Source organism: Anomalospiza imberbis, chromosome 1 (genome assembly GCF_031753505.1).
Source record: "Anomalospiza imberbis isolate Cuckoo-Finch-1a 21T00152 chromosome 1, ASM3175350v1, whole genome shotgun sequence".
NCBI lineage: Eukaryota > Metazoa > Chordata > Aves > Passeriformes > Viduidae > Anomalospiza > Anomalospiza imberbis.
Window position 1 is genome coordinate 105,650,735 of NC_089681.1, and position 17,172 is coordinate 105,667,906.

Consider the following 17,172-nt stretch of genomic DNA (forward strand, 5'->3'; position numbering starts at 1 on the left):
AGATATCTAGCAAAAAGACCAGATTTACCAAGAAAATGCCCTGCAACCCTCAAAGTGACTGTGTTAGTCACCTCAGTTTCTCATAAAGAATTCACCCTTTCTCAGTCATATACAGGAAGCAAGCAGCATTCCCAAGCAAAGTCTTTATTTGTTATTTAAGGGGTATTTGATGTGTAGAATTATCTTGCCTTCAGTCTTGTCTGCCATGTTTCTCAGTTTGCCAGAGGTACTTTCTGTCAGTCTTAATGTGCCTCTTCTTGACCTCCAGTAACCAGGGCAGAAAAGCACATTCTGGAATTCCCACCAAAATGAAAATCAGGTTAAGCAAAGAGTGAAACAGAAATAAACTTGCTAACATCTGAACAAGCAAGCTTAGACCCAGCAGTGGTTTCTGATACAGCTGTTTGTATTTCACAGTGGTCCACAAGCTTCTCTTGCCAAAACAGATTTGCCAGTAAATCTCCACCAATGCAGATATACTGACTTCAATATGGCAACATATTTCAAGAGCCCAACCGTCTCTCACATCTGGCTGCTCTGCCAGTTGTTCACTGAAAAGTTATTCTGTGAGCACTTCCAGATCATTGCTTTCCTCCTGTTTCTAAGTCCATTGCTGATCTTCCTGTATTTCCACCATAAGTGGTGTCTGTATTCTCAATCTCACACAGTGAGCATCTGCTATGAAATATAGTAGTAGCTCAGCCCATGTTCGTATGGTCCTGTTCTGTTGTTATCACTTAGCTTCTGCTTGTCACTGCAAGCTGTTTCCTCTGTGTTCGCTGATGCATCTTTTGGCAGCTCCTACTTAGAGACATAGCAGATAAACACCAACTCAATAAAAAATTAAGTAAAACCACCGTGGCTAGTAAATCAGGTTAGGGGAAGCCGGATCCATCACTTCCGCTTGTAAATACTGACTTCTGTGGTCCTCAGATAATTTACTCTATAATTTGCTCCTCCAAATAGAAGCATAATGAGATGCAGTTGCTGTGGCTGTGAATCATGGCATCTATGCCAAATTAGCATGACTACTCACAGTGGCCAAATGCCACGCAATGAGAATGTGGCATGTACCGCAAGAGATCTTCATTTTGAAATCTGTAAGGAGATTATGTCATGCAGAGGAGTTAAAAGTCCTCAGAACAGTGAAGAATTACAGAAACATTCCAGGCCTCAGTTGGGAGGAGATGATCACACTCCATGACTTAGGAAGGGGTATTGCCAAATCTTCCCAGTCAGCTGGTCAATAGGGCAATTGAATGCCTGCACTGCTTTCATTGTTCTGTTTGCAGCAAGGGAAGTAGGGTAACTGGAAATATGTTAGAACTACCTAAAAGGTTCTCAGAATTTCTTTTCTGAAGTCATAGTATTTAGCGGCCCCTTTTTTTAACTTTTTTTTTTTCTTCTGAGCTGCAGGGAAGCACTTACGGTGGCACGAATATATGGTACTGGAAACTGAAAGCAAAGAAATAACGAGAACTCTGATGGAAACTAATTAGGTTTTCTGAGTCACTAATGTTCTTCAGTGTTATTCTGGCAGCAGGAAGTTTGAGGCTTATAATCAACCTTATAAAAACAAAGGAAGTCATTTCCATGTCAAAGATAGAAGGGCTTTCAGGACCTCTCATTCAAAATGCGTGATTTTTTGTTTCTTTTGTTGTTGTTGCCAGGGTAGGCAAGCTAGGTAAATTGTTCTTATTTGTTTCTAGTAGAAACAAGGTTTTGGTTGCATGAGCAGTTAGCCATACACAGATAATCCAGTTTTACATGGGTTTTTATATGTATAAAAAATAAAGTCAATGCAACTGCAACTTTAAAAGTGAGAGAAGATACATATGAGCAGACATGTGCAAGCAGAGATCAGATTATTAACCTACCAGGAGCACACTTCCCCCTCCTCAGAATACAGGTAATGTATGTTTAAAGGTGTTAGCTCAAGGGGGAATATTTGTATCCTGCAGAAAGTGAACTGGTCCCACAAAGCTGTTAGAAAGGACAAGGTACACACTATAATAGTTTGCCACTGCATTCTGCTGTTTTTGTTTTTCCCTAGCAAATTCCTCCATGTACAAACTCCAGTGGCAATCCCACATCTTTATTTCTGCCTTACAAGACTCCTTTGTCTTCTGCACTTTTATTCAGCCTGGTCTTCACAAGAAGAGGTCCCAAATATTTCTGTTTTCATAAAGATCTTTCTGTAAGTAAGAATTTGTCTGCTCTGTGACTGAAGCTCAAGTAGTATAAATAATGAGTTAAGTCAGACATGGCCATATGGCATGGACCTCAAAATGCTCTAACGTCCTGGTTAGTTACCTGAGGCTCTGAGCGCCACATTGCTGCAGCTCTCTTGCTGTCAGCACTCAAAATGGCTCATTTAATGCTAGGTTGAGTACATCTAACCAGTCACACAGTGGTTTTCTGAAGAGACATACTTTCTAAAACATGCCTACCTTGCATGCTAACCTTGGATTAAATGAACCAAGGAAAGGGAGCCTGAAGTTCCCTAACTTGCTACAATGCAGTCCTGCTATTATTGTCTGCTGCTGAATGTGTGAAAGTGTGGGGGATCAACAGAAACTTCACAGAAGCAAAGCCCTGTGGTAGGTGGAAACGGCAGCCTTGTCACAAAATCTGCAGAAGACGCTCTGAGGCAGTGCCACTGGAACAAAGCACAGCAGTACAAGAAACATCATTACAGACTGAAAAAAGGAATCTCTACAGGCATCCTTATTCAGACCACCTTGAAGGTGACTGGAGAGAGAAAGGGTTGGTATTGGTAAAAGACTAGAAAGCGAAGGTCTCACTTGAGGCAAGAGAAAAAAAGAGAACTTTTTTGTAATGGAACAATACAGAAGATGAGAATGAGTGGGGGAGAGGAATGCAAGCTCTGGACTGTTTGGTAATGAGGTGTGCCCATCCAGTGTCCTGAGGAACAAATGCTGTTAGAGAATGTATAGGAACTGCCAAGGCCAATGTGCTTCACTAGCAGGGCTTATTCCTGAGGACTATGAATTATTTCCACTGACAGTGTGTCACAACCACTATGCAGCTGAGATTGCTGATATCTGTATCAGAGTGATTTGGAAATATGAAGGGACAGTCCGGTGATCATAGAAGATGTGTGAGCAAAGAGATAGAGAAGACCTAGTAGAAACAGAAATATTGTGTTCCAGAATGTGCCTTGTTCTGGGACAGCAGAAAGCTGTGGAACAAACTCTTACTGATTTTGCTTTCCCTGGACAAAAGAAGTTAGGACAATCTGATTAAGATGATGTCTCCTCTATGCACTTGTATATGTCCATCAGCACCCTTGAGAGTTGAGAAAAATCTAATTGCTTTTCAGAGATATATTTCTTTCCTTCCCTTCCTTTTTTGTTATAAACAGAAAGATTTATTGGAATCACTCCTTTTGCTGTAGCGTGCAGGATTAGTAATGAGCCACACTGTCTGAAACGTGATGCTGGATATTAAACATAGCACTTCTCAAAAAATATGCAATTCCTGTGATGATATAAACCCAAGCTTTATTTCTTACTACTTGTATCTTACAGATTGAAACAAATGTTATTTTATTTTTAGAGGTGTACTGCTCTACTGCAGCTCTTCTGAAGTAGTATTGGAGGTTTTCCATAGCAATTCATGGTCGCTGAACATGGGCACCTTTACATTTAAGAATGTGATGTTCCATTTTTGTACACTTATAGTAACTTTTAAAACCTTTAGAATTGTTTAGTAGTATGTGCCTTTGTAGCCAGGTTCTGTTCGTGGCACCTGTTGAAATAAATTGCCTGAAGAGTTTTATTAAGAGAAAACAGCCTGAAGGTAATTGATCTGCTGCAGGCTGGATCAGGCCCAGTTAATCTCAACGGTTGAGCCATCCCACAGCAATTTTATGAACCTTAATAATATCAACCCTTCAAGTTTCTAAGTGTTCCATGACTCTATTGATTTTGGCAAAAATTGAAATATAGGTTACAGGAGTTAAAAATCAGCAGAACATACCATATTTCTCTTTTTCTATGCTGGTTATGTACAAAACTCTATCTGGAGTCTGTACCCTTCAATCATTCAGACAGCAACAACAGACTCCTTTGGTTACTGAATTTATAACAAAGCTACTCAATTAAAATCAAATACAAAGAAAAGCAGATTGTGGGACTTTTTCTCCTGAAAAGCAGGTGGGGAAAATAGTTAGTAGTCTTCAAACACTTGAAAGGTGTTCCTTTTATGCCTTCATTTATATTTAGTGTGTAATAAGCACAGATAAATGTTTCTTGCAATATGAAACTGCCACATATAATTCATGGTGGAAGAAGAGCCCGGGTACTCAGGAGACTGTCTGTCTTCTATGAAAAATTGTACTTCTTCCTTGCTTGTTTTTTTGAGATCAGTGTAATACACGTCCTTTGCAATTATCTCCCCAAAACAGCTAGTGGTAGAAGGGTGATTCTCCCCCAGCAAGGAGAGAAATATGAGCCAGGAGGACATGGACACACAGGATTTCTGTCAGTCCCACAGGCTGGTTTGTTTAGTACCAGTTTTATCTTCACAACCTTATTGGGGTGTAAATGGCCTTACTACTACGACAAAGACAGCAAAAGCCACCCTGTTCTTACACTTCCATTGCCTCAGTAGCTGAATCTGAACCAAAATTACTTTCCTGTGCTAACAGTGTGACCGTTATCTGTTTAATATTTTTTTAAAATACTTAGTATGGTATTTGCCACATTAGACTCAAACCTGGTGTTTCACAGGATAGGATTCATAAAAATAATTAGGAAAAGGAGATGGACATAAAGAGGTTGTAAACATTTTAGGAGAAACCTACATATGTTATGTCAGAGGAAAAAAGTGGAAAGGCTAGGAAAAGTAAAGAGAGTTAAATGGAAAACTCAAACATAGAAAACTTGTTTGACTAAGAACATAAAATGAAGAGTGCAGAGGGATAAAGAAAAGCCTGAAGACAGCAATGAGGAGCACCTGGGAGGCAAGGAATAGCTACAGTCAAGAAAGAGAAAAAGAAGAGGTAAGGGAGGTAAGAGCGAAATGGATCTGTTTGGAGAGGCTGCATTTACTGAAGAGGTTATACTCTGCTATATTTAATCAACACTACCAAAAAGTGGTATTTAAATTAATATATCCCTATCGGATGAGCCACTGCCTGAGCGCTGTTCTATGCGGAGTAGCAGAGCCCAAGGAGGAGGAGGAACAGCGGCTTTCTATAGCTGGGTCTTGTTCCACAGTTGTGCTGTATATTCGCCACTCTTCAAAGAGGAGTAATTAGAGTAGGAGCTTCAGGGATTGTGACTGGGAGCTCCTGAAGCTCTGGAAAAGTCATGAAACACCTCATGTCCAAAGGGTTTATGTGCAACGGGGCCTTTTAACCTCTGAACCCCAGGGAAGGGTTTGGCTGGATCTGCAGGGTGCTCATGAGCAAAGTGACCGCATTGCAAAGGCAAACCCACAATAAAATTCCAGAACAAGGAGTAGGAGGAGGGGTGTTTTCTGCGGTGTGGAAGCCCTATCGGACGTAGCAACAAAATTGACAAGTTACCATCTGGGGGTTAAAATTTTGGTAATTTGGGCGGGGACAGGGGTGCCGGGCACTTCTAGGGTGGACTCAGTTTAAGCAGACGGTATTACAGAGCTGAACGGCCCGGGAACAACGGGAAAGGCAAACACCCAGAGGCGTCGGAGGACGAGGCCGCAGCAGCGCGGGGGACAGGCCCGCCCGCCCGCACGGGCACCGACGGGAGAACCGCGGCCGTCCCCTGGGAAGGAGTGAGCGGGAACAGCTCCGCTCTTGCCTCCTCCTTCTCCTCCCCCTCTTCGCCGGGCTCCGGGGCGGCGCGTCCGTGAGCGGCGGGGCGGAGCGGGGGCCGCGGGGGCCGCTCCCCGCTCCGCCGGCAGCGCCGCCCCCGCCCCCACGTGTCCAGCCGGGCGGAGCGGGCGGCGGCGGCGGCGGAGCGAGGACCGGCCGCCCCTCGCCCCGTTACTACGAGCCCGCCGGCTGCGGCTCCGCCCCGTGGCCTCCGGGCCCTGCCAGGGGGTGGGGGAAGCTCCTCGCTGAGCACCGCCCCCCCTCGGCTCGGCTCCCCTCCCCTCCGGCGCGGCGCCCCGGCCCCGGCGGGGACTATGCGGAGATGGTCGTCCCGAGCCGAGGCAGGAACAAAGAGTCGCCGCCGCTCAAGCCCGGGCAGCAGCAGCACCAGCAGCAGTCGCCGGGCGCCAGCCCCAGCCGCGGCCGCCGGCCGCACTCGCCCGGGAGGCAGGGCTCCGGCGGGGCCCGCGCCATGCGGAAGGGAGGCGGCGGCCGGCGGGGAGCCAGGGGCGACCCCCGGGGACCCTACCGGGAGGGGCCCGCGGCGGACGGGGAGCGGGACCTGCTGGGCCGCGGCCCCCTGAGTCTCCTGCGCCTCTGCGGAGACCGGCTCCGAGGTGAGGTTCCTGCCCCGAACCCTGCCCCCTCTCTTCTCCGCTCCCTCTGCCCCCGCGGGGATGGGAGCCGGCCCTTCCGCGCGGGAGAAGTGCGGTGGGGCTGAGCGCCGCTTCCCGTCCCTCTTTCCGGCAAGTGGCAGTACCCTTGCCCCGTGGCACGGGGTGGCTTTTGCCGGGGAAGGGAGTGCCGGGACGTCTTTTCCCGGGAAGCAGCAATCGGGGTCCGGCGGGCGGGAAGGTCCCTCCCGCGGGAGGGAAGGAGGAAGGGAGGCGGCGGGCGGTGTCTGGCACTGCCCGGGGCAGCGGCGGCGAGGTCGCGCTCCCGCTCTGCCGGGCCCGTGCTTCTGCCTGTCACAGCGCGGGGACGGTAAAGAGAGAGAAAAGCTGACAAAACCCACACAGGGATCGGCGAGAAATGGGGGCGAGGGAAGGGGTAAGGGCTTTTTACCACTTCAGCATCCTTTGGGGGAAAAGTGGGGAAACGTGCTGTTTGTGTAAGTAACTCTTGTTAAAACAGTCTGTCTGGTGGTGTTGACTATCGCAGCTTGCGGTGACCAGCTTATTTCTTCTGGAAAGCATGGAGGTTTCAGTATTCTTTAGAAGTCTGACTTCGTGCTTGAGCAAATTTGCCAGTAACATAGCTGTGTAGAAATTCCCTTTTGACAAGTTATTCTGTAAAAGTTAGTTCAGAAATAAAAACCTGATGATTTATGTTGTCACCTTAGCAGTCTATCTGTGATGTTTAAAGCTTTTATGTGTAGTTATGAACTTGCAGAGTGAAGTTTCTTTCAACATTTTTGGGGTCCAGTCGAGATTTTTACATAAAACTAATGTTGCAGAGCTCAGATTTCTTTTTATAGACACTGTGCTTAAGTGATGCTTAAGGTGCTTGTGTTCTTTTGGCAGTATTTGTTGTCGACAGAAAGGCCTTCATCACAAAAGCTGATAGCAACATTTGGCTCACGTTGCTTCTGGGTAAGTACAAGGAATACATCGTGGGGGGGAAATACTGATCTTTTTACCTTTCTCTGTAATTGTAAATTGTGTCAAAATATATTTGGAAATACAGCTTTGAAAAAGTAAAAAACATAGCTGATGTTGAAAAGGGACAGGAAACAACTTCCTACATGGTAACTTTTGGAAAGCTGTCACTGTAGCAGTTGATGTGGTATCACAATATTTCTAGGAAATAAATAGGAAAAAAAAATTCCAGATATTTACGTATTTCTCCTATCTAGTCATTAATTTGTAGGGGGCAAAAAAAAAGGCAGCAACTCTTATTAAGTAATGCAATCACAACATCTTGTTCAGTGGAAGAACATACAGTTGTAGAGGGATGTAAATTCAGATGTTATTGTCTTTGGGAATATTTATGAATAAATAATGGAATGGTTAATGACCAAAGTCTTGAAAAAAACACCCAAAGTATTTGCAAAGAGACGCATTCCGAAAGTTAACAAACGTTAGGTAATAGCATATTTGTCACATGCACCATTAGATATACCCTAAAAGATATTCTAATAAATATTTTCAGGGTATTCCAAAGATGCTGGTACTTTTAATCACATCACCAGTAGTCCTAGTTGCCAGAGGGAGTTTCTTCAGTTTGATGAATTACATTGCAAAGTAGTAGCAGGGAAACAGCCCTTAGCTTACAAACTAATTAATGAATAAAGTGTTCCTGAATTGCTTTACTTACATCTGTTTATTCAGCATTTCCTAGACTCGTAGTTACTTAAATGACACAGAAATGCTAAAATGATGGTCAGAATTGAAAAATGCTTTCCTCTGATTGAAATTTGAGAGCAGATTAGGGAGAGAACTTTATAATTTCTGTAATTTGAATTTGTCCGTGAAACCCAGATAACCTATTAAATATTTCAGGGAGATTTTTCAATTGGAGTAATAGCAAAGTATGTACTAGCATAGAGTATTTGCAGTAGCAAAGAATGTACATATACTAAATATGAAATAGTGATTTTTAATTAAGCTTAGTGGGATTTGAATTTTTGTTGTTGCTTTGCTTGAGATCTAAGGCCCATATTTTAAAAACAGAGGCTCCCACAGCTGGAGCTAGTTTAATTATAGAGTGTGAATTTTTTTCCTCTTACAAATTATCTCCCAGTTTATCTCTCCAGTGCAGCAGTATAGTTGTCAGACTTTCAAGGATGTTCTTATACAACACTTCACCCTATTATGTTTTTGTTTTTTTTTTTCATGATGATCATTGACTTGAGGCCTTATTCCTGAAGACATCCTTATTATATTGCACAGAATTTCAGAATGTGACAACTTGACTAAGCTGCAGAAGTAGTCAATGCTTGCAGGTTCCTCATTGTTTCCAGTTCTGCTGTATTCATACCTGGTCACTTTGGATATTTGCAAAATATGAATCAGTTTACTGTACCCTTCACATCCTCTTGGATTACAGGGTCTCAGCATTTGTTGTTCTCTTGGTAAATAAAGCCAAATAATAGCTCTATTCTTCAGTATTTAATTTCCAGAATTAGAGTCCTTTTTACATGCCATTCATACTGCTTTTCTTAGAATAACACACAGGCAAAAATAGGAAATCTATCAGATTTTACATAATAGCCCTAGTCTGCAAAAATCTTATCATATGCTTTGGTTTTAGGGCTTCTTAGGCTGGGTGAGAAAATGGCATCTGCAAGTTCAAGTACATAGTAGCTGTGTGTCTATAGCATTAGGACTATAGTACTCCCTTCCTGTCCCCTCCTTCTTTCCCTCTCCAGTAAGGACATTAATGAGATCAAAGGGTGGTAATTTGACAGAGCTGAGCTGCATGATTTCCATCAGAAACTGGCTTAATGCAGTCTGTTGAAAAATGCTGATTTGGACTTAGAGTGGAAGTCTATGAATTAAGCCCATTGTCTCTTGAAATATGAGTAATTAACATTAATTGCTGTGTGATTATGAAAGGTCTTCACTTCGTACTTATAATAGAATGATATTGTGAAAATGTATATGTAATTCTTCAAAATAACTGTGAATGTATTTACATTTACTGCATTGACTTTCAGTAAAACATTTACTGAAGGGAAGAATCAGATTTAAAGACATTGTTTCCTCCATAAAATAAGTGGTATGTCTGGATGTGAAATGTAATTTCCATAATAATAGATAATTTATTTGTATCTATAAAATACTGCATATTTGCCTTATTTGGAACCATGTGAATTTGAGTTAATGAACAGTACTGGTAACTAATATTCATTGGACTTTACTGTATATTCTTACCTAACGTGTGATCAGTCTTAATTTTTTTTTTCTAGCTGGCGTGTGTGTATTTGCAAAAGTATTTCAGTATCTAATCTTACTGGGAATCTTGTGAATGTTGCTGAGAAATAAAATAATGCCTTGTGTACATGTGTAATTATTACTCAATAAGCAATAACTGAGAGGTATGGGCTGCTGTTTCTTTCCATACAATTGCTGCAGAATATGGGGGTTTTTTTATGGAATAGGGTTTGCTGCATTGCTGATAGAGCTAATGTGCTTACCTGGAAATCCATGTCATATCAATGCCTCTCTTCTGAAAGACATTTGCAGCTTTCCATGAGAACTAATGTAAATGTCCTTAGTATAAAAATAACCCCTGCTGCTCCTGAACCTTTCCTAAAACATGAAGTTCTGCTTACATTAAGCAATTTTGGTGATTTTTTTTTTTTTAGAAAGTATGCAAAAAGGTGAAGTTTTAAGTGAAAGATAGAGGTCCTCATTTTCTAACTGGAACTTTATTTTCTAACTGTAAAACTCTGAGGGAAGTTTCATTGTGGTATAAGTACCACCTCACTTTCTGTATGAAGTGTTTACCATGAGGTTGACGTTGTTAAATTGCACCAGCAGCCAGTTTAGAAATTTTTTTAGGTAATTTTTTTAGTGTTTTTCTTCATTTTTTGTGGTTGTGATTTTTTTGTCTTACCCAGCTTTACCTTGGATTTCTTCACATACAAAACTTAAATTTTAAAATGAGGTCATAATGCAACACGCTCCAGTTAGGAACCTTGTTGTGACCATCATAACAAGTACTGGCAGTAGTAGCAGCACTTTCAGGCTCTGTGTTGGAGGAATATGTGAAATACATATATATATATATGGAATATATATATTGGGTATATATACTCGGGCATGAAGTGTACATTAAGTCCATTCCCATTCCACATAAATTTAGTGGGTTTGCGAAGGTGTTTTTCTTTCTCTTATCCCTGCTGCTTTCCAGAAACAGACAACCCTAGTCTTGTAACATGCAGCCTGAACAAATGTACATCCCCTAACTCTCAGGCTATATTCTGCATCAGCATGCAGGCATTGCTGTGTGTTTTACCAATGTCCAAGCAACCTGACTCATTCCATGTCTTCAGAGAGGCAGCAGCAGTATCTGGGTGCCAGAAGGAGGGAAGGTGTGTGCTGGTCAGCACCCTGGAGAGGGACACGGTGCTCAGCACCTTTCTGGCTGCAGCTGGGTCTAAGCAGGGAGGGTGGTTGTCCTCTCCATTTTCTCTCTCCTCCATACAGCCTATGTGAATAAGAGAGTTCTGCATTAACAATAAAGATTTTTGTGGATTAAAGACAGCTAGTTTGCCAGATCTTTCTATGGCAGAAAGCCTAGAGGGTAACTGAGACACCTTCAGTCTAGGAGGAGCACTGTGGTCCCCCTAAATGCCTTCCCATTATCCCTCACTCAGGCAAGGCTTTGCTTCCATGGTGGGCTGCATTTGTTGTCAGCACTGCCCAAGTGAAATGGAGTGGTTCCTGCTCTCTCTGGATCTTGTCATGCTCAAGGTCAGAGACCTAGACTGTTAACTCACTGCTTTATCAGCATTTGTCTCTTCCCTTTGTCCCTCAGACTGCTTCCCTTGTTCTGTATCTATATGGCAGCAGTGCAGATAGTCTTCAAATGGACACATGGAACCTAATTGTGTGCAGAGTCTATAATTTTTTAGCAATTACCGTCTCAATTAGATTTGTGTTGGTTGTCATGGTCCATTTGGATTTCTCATATTTACAGCACAGTGTGCTCTGTAAATGAAAATTTATTTTATGAGTCCATTAGGAAAGAAAACAAACAAACATGGCAAACAAGGACCAGTCCACTTTGTACAGGCTAGTCTAACATAGGAATTCACAGAATCGTCATTTAAGGCATGAGATTTTGAACTCACAAGTTCTCTAGTTTATAGCTCAACTTAAAACTTCTAACTTGTGCACCTCTCAGCAAAATAATTCCCTAGATGATGGTGGGAGTGTTCATCCTTCCTTTTTCATCGTATTAGTTTATCACCTGGGAAGCACGAAAGCCTCAGGGATCCAGCTGCTGCTGGATCTGCTTCAGAAACTTTTTTTGCTAAGCTTGTGTTTTCACCTTAAAGCTTGAAAGTTTGGTCTGTAGCATTTCTATGAGTTAGCAGATTCTGAAGAAGCTGTCAGACAGTCAATACACCAGGAGGTGCAGGAGATAGCTGCAGAAGGCTGCAGGTGATAATGGCTGCAGAGTGACCTTAAGCCCTTTCAGGCCACCAGGTTCTGCCTGTTAGTTGCCCTTGCTTTGACCTAGCAGCGCTGCTTGTAGTGTGCTTCAGGCCTTAGCATGAGGTAGTGAAAATCTGAGCAGGAGTTGAGTGAACATTCACAGTAGGCGTCATAAAAATTCTAAAAATATTTATGCTTATTAAAAAAAAAGCTTTTAATTCAGTTTTGTTGTTGATAACTGAAATGTGTTCATTAGATGCTGGTGGGTCAGCTTGAGTGATGCAAGATGTAGGTGGAAACATTGCCTAGTGCTGAATACCACAGAAAATTTTCAAAGACCTGGCTGTGGAGGTTAATTCAGATATTCCTATTCTTCTGTTTGCTGGGGTATTGGGTACCTTCTGTGCAGCTCTGAAGTAGTACTGCAATTACTGCAGTGAACATGAGTTCATGTTCAGTTATTTAAATATTTTAGTAACTTTGCACATTTTGTTTCCTTTACAGCTGTTTTTGCCGGAGTCCTACATTGGTAAGGTTAAATTTCTTGCTTCAGAGTAATATGGAATTTTAAAATAATAAAAATATAATTTTTAGATATTTTTAGAGAAGATGCTGGGATAATTTATATTTAGAACTTTCCTCTCAAGACCAAATTATCTTTCAACTGAATAATTCTGTTCTTGTGAAGATGACGTGAAAGGTTTCTTAAGCCTGTTCAGAGACGAATGAAGCCTGCTTTTCAGGTGAAAAATTGCTGCTTAATCTTTCCGTGTCTCCACTTTAATTAAAATAATTACAGTTTTATGTATAATGTATAATGTTATAGTATTGTTACTAATGCCATAGAATTGAAAATAAATACTCTTTGTTCATACTTTTTCAATTTAAAGTTATTTGAATAGATGAGGATATTGGTATAATATATGAATAAATTACAATAGCAGTTTGTAAGTAAACTTTGGGTATTTATCGAATGATCTTTGCCATCAATGACTTAGTACGTATTCTAAACCTCTTTATTCCATTTTAATTGTTATTATTTTTTGGCAGGTGTCACATAACAACTCTTTTTGAAAACGACCGTCATTTTTCTCACCTGTCGACACTAGAAAGAGAAATGGCTTTTCGCACGGAAATGGTTAGATTATGTTTCAATGTTTGGAAAACTGATCACGGGCTTTCCAAAATTTATTAATACATTCTGCATAAGTATACATATGGATCTCTTACAACTACTGTGCATTTACACTTTTACGTGCAGAGTATTTGTGTGACTTGCAGCTGATCCTTATGAATGTATCACTTCACAGTTCACTTAAAATATAATCTAAAATTATGGTTCTGGCAGACCCAAAATACAAAACTGCAAGTATCTTAGACTTTGCTTTCAGTTATAGTCTTCTTATGCAGCCTTTTTTGTCTAAATATTTTTTCAATTAATATATGTTGGCATATATACACACTCACACCCCTTTTGTCTGCTTTTATTTTGAGAATTGTGAAACACTATTTAATGCATAGTTACCACCCCAAATGAGAGATTGCCAGGTATGCTATGAAACAAAGTGGAAGGAAACCCACATCACTTGTTTTGATGGTAGTAATAGAAGAAATTTGGAAAACTGGATAGTCATCTTTAATAAACCTGTCCTGTTTGTTACGTTACCAAATTTGTTTAAAAATGAAGCTTGTATGTAGTGGTTCCTGAAGCAGAAGTGACATCTTTAATTGTAAATAATTAATCTTTTCTTCTGTAGGGTCTTTATTATTCCTACTTCAAGATCATTATTGAGGCACCATCATTTTGGAATGGAGTATGCGCCATTATGAATGACAAACTAACTGAATATCCTTTAGTGATTAACACCTTACAAAGGTTCAATCTTTACCCAGAGGTGAGTTATATTTTAAATATAATACCTTCTGCAAATCTTTGGTTGTTTTAGCTTTGACTACAAATTTGTAAAAGTTAGTCTGGAAAATGTGTTTGTAAAGGTACAGTGACTTATGAATTGTTGCTTAAATACTGTATTTCAGTTCCAGATTTCAAATGAGAAAGTTACTTCATACATTTTGATCAATTTCCAAACTTCAAGTATTTTCAATCGACTGTGAAAGCTTTCTAGATCTTAGCATTTTGTGCCCAAAAGTTGCAGACCAATTCTACACTTGCCTTTTTTTGTTCTTTTCCCTGAAAGCAGGTAGGTTGCTGATGTTATGTACTTCAGGAAATAAGATGTATGAAGTATCAGTAGTATGTGACAATAATGACTGAAGTGATACAGGCTGCAAGAGGTTATTTTGTTTTCCATTTTGTGTAGGACACACAAAACTCACAGAACCAAGCACATCACAGTTCCTAGTGGCTGTGAAATCCATGAGTGGTAATACATAGATGTTGCAGAGGAAATGCCTCTGTGGAGGACTGGCTGCTGTTGATTTGTTGCATACTTAATGTTTCACTTGTTACCTGGTTAGATCACTTTGTTACTCTGCTTTTTTGTCAGTAAAAAGAACATGTGTTCAAAGTACAGAAATGTTGAGGTTTCTGTCTCTTAAGGTTTTGCCAGTGTGTCTCAAACATTTTGCAAAGGGAAGATTCCTTTGGTTAATGTTAATTACAATTCTGTAATTTCTTTTGTCAGCAGCTGTTTGTTTTTATGAGATCCAGCCAATAATGGCTGTGATTGTTGGGTCCTAGCTTTTATACTTATTCTCCTTCTCTATTGGAGCAGAGCTGCTTTCAGGAACTGTATGTGTAAGAGTTCTTGGTGTACATCTCTTTCTACAAGTTGCACGTAGTGGTTTCATTTGCTTCTTAAGTCCTTGCTCTGGAAGAACTAAATGCTGTATAGGTGACCACTTTTTGTTGCCCTCTCACTTGTTTAGGGTTTGCTTGGAATTTTTTTCTAAGTCCAGATGGATTGCAATTCAGTTCTAGAAATGCCCCATTGTGAACATCATATGAATACTAAAGAGTTATTTCCTTTAGCTGAAAAAGATTTCTTGAATTCAGCTATTGTCTGACTTTCGAAAAGCAAGGATTACTGGTCAAATGAACTTGTACTTAAAGACTTACCAGTATCATCCTGAAAGATGACTAAATAAATTAGAAGATGAAATCAGATATAGTGGCTGACATGGTATAAGAACACTGGGTTGATTGCAGTGCAAAATGTGTAGGTTTGTCTGTTCATTCAGATTTCTAGGATTATACTTGCTCTTAGAAATTGGTGATAAGGTATGAATTCATTTCATCTTTTTTGTGCCTGTGTGGGCATGCAAAGCAGACAAATAGTCTCCTCTACTCCTTTCAGTCATTTACTGCTTAATGTCTAGACTTCCTGCAAATAGTGCTTTGGGGGGTTTTTAAGTGTATTTCTTGAGTACTCCTGTTTCCACATAACTGTATTTATAAAACTGTCAATAGATGTAATTTGACATTTGAAATACGTTGTCTGAATTTATAGAATTTTCTTATTATTATAATGGGACTGGGTGGTGAGAAGATGCTTGTGGATTTATTTGTTGGCAGTAAAATTTTTCCTTCAGATGCTCAGTATCCAGTCATGCTTCCTGAAAGCATTTCATTTTCTGCTTGATATTTTGGGATCTTTCCAGCTCTTTCTGCCCGTTAGTAGCACTAAGGCTGAATTCTAACAAAATATTTGATTGTTTAATGGATATTAAAATTAAATTAATCAAAACCAATCATGAAGTCCGATTGCTAAATACGATGTTAAGTTGATTAAGAAAAGTAAAACAATTCGCTTACATGTACAGCCAGTACTAGCCTTAAAAACTTTAAAAAAGGAAAAAAAGTCAAATGAGTGTGTAGCAATCAGTACATAATTTATGTAAATTATACATATAAGCAGTAAAAAAACTGTCAAAAGCTACAAGGTTGTCCTTGTAGCTGTACAATGTTAAAATCCAAAAAAAGTTGTTTTTCCAAGTATTTGCTCCATAGTCAGGTTGTTCTAGTAATTGTAGTGTTTTCATTTCTGATGAAAAATGGTAGAGAGATAATGTGTTAGTTTCTGTGGTGGAGAGATAATGTGTTAATTTTGTCTCTGGATGTTCATTGTTATGGAACAGTTGATATTTCTGTGTGTGGTGGTGATAATGAAGATGTGAGTTGAAATGAGGAGTGTGTTGCAAAGATCCATGTAGTTGGCTTTAAAGTGGACACTCAAAGGCAACTAGTGAAAGGGCTTGACTTTTCTTCATGTTCTTTTGCAGCAAGGACTGGCCTTGTCCACAGAGCATTCCTGGGTCTGAAAGCTAGGCTTTTGTTTTCCAGGTTCTGCATTTACTGCCTTATCTGATACAGAACAATAGAAATTCCAGAAACATCACTGTGCTCCAACTGACCTAGCAATTTTGTGCTGCTTACTGATTTGTTTCCATTTTTATGCCCGTGTTAACTGTTTAATGTAAAGTAGCTTTTGGCAAAAAATAGGTTTTTTTGCTTGAAATACCTAGCCTGATACCTTTTTAGGGAGTATTCCTGTGTAAAATCTGCAGCAGACGCAGGCACTTGTGACATAAACAGGTTAAATGGTTAAGTTGATAAATTAGTCATTGGATTTTTTTTTTTTTTTGTGCAGCATTGGTTTGGCAAGAATGCTTTATATGCTTGACTAATGTCACTTTCAGGGCTGGTGATGCAAATGTGCCATACAGATGTCCTTAACAAAGCACATTCAGGTGATAAGAAGACACTGATTTGTTTCTCCAGACCTGTTGATATCTGTCTGGAGTTGGGGCAGGTGTGTGGCTCATGTATGCACATGTGCATTGCCAGAAGCACCAGAGCACAGATGTTCAGAAAGCTTCCAGGAATTCAGGATACTGTACTTTGTAAGGCACAATGTTGAGGCTCAGAGTCTTGGTCTAGGAAGACGTAGTTATATTTTAAATATACAGGATTTACACTGCGAGGGTGTGAAGGCCACAGATGAAGTGAGCCATGAAGATTGGAGCCTTTATATTAAAAATTAATGAATTTTAGAATCCCAGAACAACTGAGGTTGGAAGGGCTGTCTGAAGGTCTTCTAGTACACTGCTCAAACCAGGGTGAAGTAGAGCAGATTGCTGAGGGTCATCTCCAGTTTCAATTTGAATATACTCCACCTCTGTGCAGGTTGTTCCAATGTTTATAACTCCCAAATAACCACTTGGTTTATAATTGGTTTATAACTCCCAATAACCACTCCCAAATTAAAAAAGTTTTTTTCGTAT

The 17,172-nt window shown here is 40.5% G+C and overlaps 1 protein-coding gene across 2 annotated transcripts in view; it reads left to right on the forward strand.

Annotated features, from left to right (window-relative positions):
- Window positions 1-5,973: 5,973 nt before the first annotated feature.
- DPY19L1 (dpy-19 like C-mannosyltransferase 1) overlaps window positions 5,974-17,172 on the forward strand; it is a 45,108-nt gene continuing 33,909 nt past the window's right edge. The window contains exons 1-5 of one of the 2 annotated variants that reach the window (XM_068203923.1): window positions 5,974-6,438; window positions 7,345-7,413; window positions 12,433-12,457; window positions 12,979-13,066; window positions 13,686-13,823. In XM_068203923.1, coding sequence (XP_068060024.1) covers window positions 6,144-6,438; window positions 7,345-7,413; window positions 12,433-12,457; window positions 12,979-13,066; window positions 13,686-13,823 — 615 coding nt within the window. In that variant the 5' untranslated portion in view covers window positions 5,974-6,143. Of the gene's footprint in view, window positions 6,439-7,340; window positions 7,414-12,432; window positions 12,458-12,978; window positions 13,067-13,685; window positions 13,824-17,172 lie in introns of both variants that reach the window. The other variant, XM_068203919.1, reaches the window with a different exon arrangement.